This window comes from Diachasma alloeum, unplaced genomic scaffold (genome assembly GCF_001412515.2).
Source record: "Diachasma alloeum isolate Michigan unplaced genomic scaffold, Dall2.0 Dall_scaffold_00348, whole genome shotgun sequence".
Classification (NCBI taxonomy): Eukaryota; Metazoa; Arthropoda; class Insecta; order Hymenoptera; family Braconidae; genus Diachasma; species Diachasma alloeum.
The window spans coordinates 262,979-268,752 of NW_021680487.1; the positions used below are offsets into that span (position 1 = coordinate 262,979).

General features: G+C 52.0%; 2 protein-coding genes across 2 annotated transcripts; both read right to left on the reverse strand.

Annotated features, from left to right (window-relative positions):
• Window positions 1–715: 715 nt before the first annotated feature.
• LOC107040851 lies at window positions 716–2,734 on the reverse strand. Its single transcript, XM_015261118.1, has 2 exons — window positions 1,291–2,734; window positions 716–1,161 (listed from the first exon to the last, which is right to left on the reverse strand). The coding sequence occupies exons 1-2, from the start codon at window positions 2,732–2,734 to the stop codon at window positions 716–718; spliced, it is 1,890 nt and encodes a 629-aa protein (XP_015116604.1).
• A 156-nt stretch (window positions 2,735–2,890) lies between these two features.
• On the reverse strand, window positions 2,891–5,050 carry LOC107040852. The gene is made up of 2 exons (XM_015261119.1): window positions 4,810–5,050; window positions 2,891–4,743 (listed from the first exon to the last, which is right to left on the reverse strand). The coding sequence occupies exons 1-2, from the start codon at window positions 5,048–5,050 to the stop codon at window positions 2,891–2,893; spliced, it is 2,094 nt and encodes a 697-aa protein (XP_015116605.1).
• Window positions 5,051–5,774: the final 724 nt, after the last annotated feature.

Below are 5,774 nucleotides of genomic sequence, written 5' to 3' on the forward strand. Positions count from 1 at the left end.
AATTGAGTCACTGAGCAACCGTAATAATGAGCGGACCGATAACAATGAGCCGACTAATTCCTTGAACTGATAATAATTGAGCTGACACAATGAGTTAGTCCGAGTCACTCGAGATGAGCAGTACAATAAAAGAAGTGTCTCTAACTAGATCCCGGAAACGAATGAGAGAGAGACACGGGCTTACAGGTGCCACGTGCCCTAATTCCATGGTCACATGACCTAATTTAATATAGATCATATGGTAATTTAGAGCGGTCCAGGAAGTGGCGCCTCAGGTGCTGGAATTAATAACCCCCAGTCATCTGAGGTGAGCGCGTCAGGTGTGCGTGAGTGGGGAGAGAATGGATGAGCCTTGCGTGCGTTAGTGTGAGGGACCTGTCAGCTGACAGGATTTCCAACATTCTCCCCGGCCGTCGGCAACTGTAAAGTTGTTGACGCAACCATAATGAGTAGAGCCATGGTGAGCTGAAACAAAAAACAAAATTCAAAACGCTCTTTGGTGAGCTGTCGGAGCTTGTCACCCATGAGTGAGTCCGTGAGACCGTCCGGAAGGTGCGCTGGCTAGGCATGGCAGCATCCTAGACGTCGGGGGTCGTAAATCCCTTCTGCGTTGGCTGCTGTCATTCTCACGTTGAACCCCGTCGGTTGGTCAGGGTCGTAAATCCGTCGAAGTTGACGAAGTCCAACGGTGAGAAGCCGGTGAGCTGTCCTGGTTCTATTCCCCTGAAGGTGAGATGGGCAAGAGGACGAGCTTGGCGATTGGCCTTGTCAGCGTCGTCTGAGCAGTCCTGATGGTGACTACCCTGGTGAGTCCGTCCGATCCTGGGTGCAGAGCGGTCACTCGGGCGAGAGGCCACTTCGCTGGCGGGAATCTCTCGTCCGTGAGTAGAACCAGTGAGCCGATCCGTATCTGATGAGTCGGATGGTGCCACTTGGATATCGCTTGAAGACGTTGGAGATATCCCGTGGACCACCTCTTCCAGAATCCTTGAAGCTTCTGCTGAATGAGCTGCCATCTAGAGAGCCTTGAGACGTTGAGTTGCTCTAAAGATGGCTCTGGAAGAGTCGTGGGAGCCTGACCGATGAGAAAATGCCATGGTGTCAAGGCTGAACAGTCATCAGGATCATCCGTGAGCGGTTCCAGTGGTCGTGAGTTGAGCACTGCCTCGATTTGAGCGAGCAAAGTGGTGAGTTCCTCAAAAGTGAGCAGATCCTCTCCGATCGTCCGGGTGAGATGGAACTTCACCGACTTCACCGCCGCTTCCCATTTCCCTCCAAAGTGCGGAGCACCTGGAGGATTGAAGGACCACTGAGTCCCATCATTGATGAGGAGCTGTGCGAGCTGTCTTGATTGAGCTGATCCTGACGAGAAGAGCTTCTTTAGTTCCTTGTCAGCGCCAAGGAAATTGGTCCCACAGTCACTGAACAAGGAATGAGCGATCCCACGCCGACTTGAAAAGCGTCTATACGCCGCGATGAACCCCTCGGCTGAGTAGTCTGACACGACCTCGAGATGGACCGCTGAGGTGGTCATGCAGACAAAGATAGCCAACCAGCCTTTGTACGACTTGTGTCCCCGCCCTTTCCAGGACCGTAGAGACACTGGGCCGGCATAGTCGATCCCAGTGTTGAGAAAGGCTCGAGCGGGAGTGAGTCTGGCTGGTGGCAACTGGCCCATGAGCTGTTGAGCGCGTACTCCACGTTGGCGAGTGCAGTTAACGCACTTGAGGATGAAGGAGCGTACTGGTGCTCGACCTCCGAGTATCCAGTAGCTACTTCTGAGCTGCCTGAGGGTGAGCTGTGTGCCTCCGTGGAGTGTCCTTAGATGAGCCTGTCCGATGAGTAGCTGAGCCAGTTGAGATTCCTTCGGAATAATCACTTGGTTCCGGCTCTCCGGGCCTATGTGAGCAAACTTGAGCCGTCCTCCTATCCTCAATACCCCTTGGCGATCGATGAAGGGTGTGAGCTTGGTGAGGGGGTGGGATTTGCTGAACCTTTCCCCTCGTGAGATCGCTCTGAGTTGATCCTTGAAGTGAGCTGCCTGCGTGAGTTTGATCCAGAGGATGCGAGCCTCTTCAAGATCACCAAGAGTGAGCGGGTATCGAAGAGAAGAGTTGGGGGTTTTCCTGAGCCGAGCTATGAATCGTCGACAGATTGCTGTGACCCTGAGCAGTCGGTTGAACGATGAGAATCTGTCGACGAGATTCCAGAGCGCGATTGGATGAGCTTTTACATGTAGGAGAACTCCTGGCTTTTCCTCGAGGTCTGCGCTGAGGTCTTTTTCCAGAGCGTGAGTTGGCCATGATGAGCAGTCTTGATGAAGCCATGGTGGCCCTTTCCACCAGAGCTTATGAGATACCAGTTGGTGCGCTGATAGACCTCGAGATGCACAGTCTGCAGGATTCTCCTTGCCCGGTACCAATCTCCAATGAGCCTGCTGAGTGAGCTCCTGGATGAGTGCCACCCGATTTTTCACGAACTCCTTCCATCTTGAGGAGTGTGAGCTGATCCACGTGAGCGTGACCGATGAGTCGGTCCAGAGATAGGTGGTGGCGTTCGTGAGATTGAGTTGGTCCTTGACGTACTTAGTCAGTTTGGCCAGGAGGAGAGCCGCAGTGAGTTCTAGTCGTGGGATTGTCAGCCGTTTGAGCGGTGCGACCTTCGTTTTTGAGCAAACCAATGTGAGTTGTGATTTTCCCTTGTTGAGAACCTTGAGATAGATCACGGCTGACATCGCCACTTGTGATGCGTCGGAAAAACCGTGTACTTCGACGACGGAATCCGTGAGCAGTCCAAGCCACCGAGGTATGGTGATCTCTGATAACTGTGTGAGCTCCTCCCTGAATTGGCTCCATCGTTGAGCAGTTGTGTGGGAAACTGGTTCGTCCCATCACAGTTTCTCGATCCATAGAGCCTGGAGCAATATCTTCGCTCGTATGACCACTGGCGCTAGAAAACCCAGTGGATCGAAGAGTTGAGCCGTTTCCGATAAAATGATTCTCTTCGTTATTGAGCTGGTCTCAGGCTGAGTGACGGAGAACTTGAAGTTGTCCGTTCCAGGATGCCAAGAAACCCCTAGAATCTTGGTGAGCGAGTCCTCTATGAATCGTTGTTCTTGAGAGGTGCTGTCAGGTTGAAGAGATGTGAGTAGAGCTGGGCTATTTGAGTGCCATTTGGCTAGCAGAAAGCCTCCTAACCGACAGAGCTGTGTCACCTGATGAGCGGTCCTGAGTAGCTCTTCATCTGAGTCAGCACCCCCGCAGATATCGTCAACATATCGTCCTTTCATGAGCGGTTCCACAGCGAGAGGATAGTTCGATCCTTCATCCTCAACGAGCTGATGAAGAACACGCATTGAGAGGAACGGAGCTGACCTAGTGCCATATGTGACCGTGGTGAGTTGATAGGTGGCGATATCTCCGTTTGAGTCGGTCCAGAGTATTTGTTGGAGTGGCCAATCTTCCGGATGTACCCGAATTTGACGAAACATCTTGGTTATGTCCGTCATGAAAATGAGCCGTTTCCGCCGAGAAAAGAAAAGTACATCCGAGATATCCTTCTGCGACTTCTCACCCGTGGGCATAATCTCGTTCAACGATCGTCCTGAGCTGGTCTTGTTGGAGCCGTTGAAAACAACTCTGAGCTTCGTTGTCTCACTGCTCGCCCTGAGAACTCCGTGATGAGGGAAGAAATATTCCGGAGGAGCGTCAGCCCGAGAAGAACACGGACGGCCCGAAACCCTCAACCCTCCTGAAGCCGAGGCCTCATGTGCTAAGGTCATTTCGGTGCCCGTGCCCCCCCCCCCATTGAGCTGGCGCTGATGAGCTGATCTAGCGAGCTGTCCGGAGACTCGACGCATGTGGCCGAGCTCTTCATATTCCCTGAGGAAGTCCGTGTAGAGCTGACGATAAACCTCATCACGTGAGAGTTTCCTGAGCAGACGATGGAGGCAAGCGAGTGCAGACGATCGTGAATCTCCTAGCGAGGAAACTGGAGATTTGAGCGGTATCCGAACAATGTAGCGGCCAGATGCATCTCGTGAGTGGGTCCGTTGAAAGTGTTCTTCACACTGCGCTTCCTCCTCGTTGAGCTGAACCTCTGGTGTCCCAGGGATCTCTTCCTGGATCCAGAATTTGGTGAGCAGTTCGTTGAGATCCTCGTTGGTGACCGTTAGATGAGAAGTTGCTACTTGAGTAGTATCAGGACCTTCCGTTGGTCCGAATACGATCCATCCAAGTCGCGTGAGCTGAGCCGATGGTGAGTTTGGTCCATTGGTGATGACTTGTGGTAAGATGAGTTGTCCATAGACATCAGCGCCAAGAAGGATGTCAATTGGTGCTGGTGTGAGAACATCGGGATCAGCGAGCTGGAGTCCTTCCAGATGATCCCATGTGAGCTGACTTGGTGAGAATGTCGGTAATGAGGTTGTGAGCTGGCCGAGAGCATAGGCAGAAACTCTGAGCTGAAAGTGAGAGCAAGTGGACTGTATTGTGAGCCGAACCTTGCCTAATGCCGGCCCAGATGCCGTGTCTCCAATCCCCGATATTCGTAGCTGTGTCTTGAGCCTTAACAGCCCAAGCTGACGAACGAGCTGGTCTGAGATGACGGAGATTTCCGACCCTGGATCGATGAGTAGACGAACCTGATGAGCTGGCTGATCTGGGCGTACCAAAAGCGCAAGGCTGGTAGCCAGAAGGACCCCAGGGCGGAAGTCTGGAGCGGATCCGGAATCTGAGTGGTGACCTGAGCAGGAGACGGCAATCTGAGCTGGTGATCTTCATTCCGACGACGTTGACTGGCCTTGGTCACCAGTCACCACCATGGGGATGTCGTTCTCGTGGGTGTAGGTCACCACCGGAACGGCCTTTTCCTGGGTCGAGTTGGTCTGTTGCCTCTGCTGAGCTGGACGTTGAGGCTGACTCGATGTCTGGTTGTGGAGCATCGAGTGGTGGAGGCCCCCGCAATACTTTCCGCAATTCGTTTCCGGGATCGTAAGATTCGCGATGCGTTGAGCTGGCTCCCCTGAGAGACTAGTACGAAGATAATGCATCTTCTCCACGTTGGATAGATCCTGGAGAGTTATTCAGGCTAATGGTCGCCTCAAATGATGCCATAATTGAAAATNTGGAGATTGTGAGGCTTTTCGCCTCTTCTGTGAGCAGCTCCTTGTAAACGCGTTCGATGAACGCTGCCCGAGAGTTATTCAGGCTAATGGTCGCCTCAAATGATGGCATAATTGAAAATAAGTGCGCAGCTCAAAAAAAAGGAATGAACCGGAAAAACCTAAGTAAGGCGACCCCAAAAGCCAAGCAGTGAGCAGTGAGAAGCGATAAAATTGAGTATCCGGTCGGTTGAGCGGCAACAGTAATAACACCGAAGAGTCTTAATTTAGTAGGTAGCAGCAGTGAGCGATTCCGTTGAGCAGGCGCGAGAATTTATTGAAAAATTCAAAAAAAAACGAAAAAGGGTTGGAAAATATAAAGGGAGCGGTAGCCAAAAAAAACAAAGTTGAATGCTCCAAAAAATTCAAAAAAAAATAAAAAAAAATGGCAAAAGTAGCAAGAGGTAATTAAATGCTACTTAGCCGAGTGAGTGATGTTGAGCTGGATCAGTGCACGAACGCTGCAGTTGAGAAAAAAGTCCAAAGTCCCGGGGATGAGCTGCTCCAAAATTCGAATATTCCCGCGGGCCGGTAGAGCAGTTCCCTGATGATTGGAGAGCTGGACTGGTTGAGGTCCACTGCGTACGCTGAGCCAACGAGCTGGTCCCCGTAG

What these genes read in the sequence shown, in the direction of transcription:
- LOC107040851 (XM_015261118.1), bottom strand. Translation starts at nt 2,734, where the DNA reads ATGTCAGCCGTGATCTATCTCAAGGTTCTCAACAAGGGAAAATCACAA. An exon ending in GTGGTCCTTCAATCCTCCAG is followed by an intron (nt 1,162 to 1,290) that starts GTGCTCCGCACT and finishes AAATCGAGGCAG; the next exon opens with TGCTCAACTCACGACCACTG.
- LOC107040852 (XM_015261119.1), bottom strand. Translation starts at nt 5,050, where the DNA reads ATGCATTATCTTCGTACTAGTCTCTCAGGGGAGCCAGCTCAACGCATC. An exon ending in CATCCCCATGGTGGTGACTG is followed by an intron (nt 4,744 to 4,809) that starts GTGACCAAGGCC and finishes TCTCCTGCTCAG; the next exon opens with GTCACCACTCAGATTCCGGA.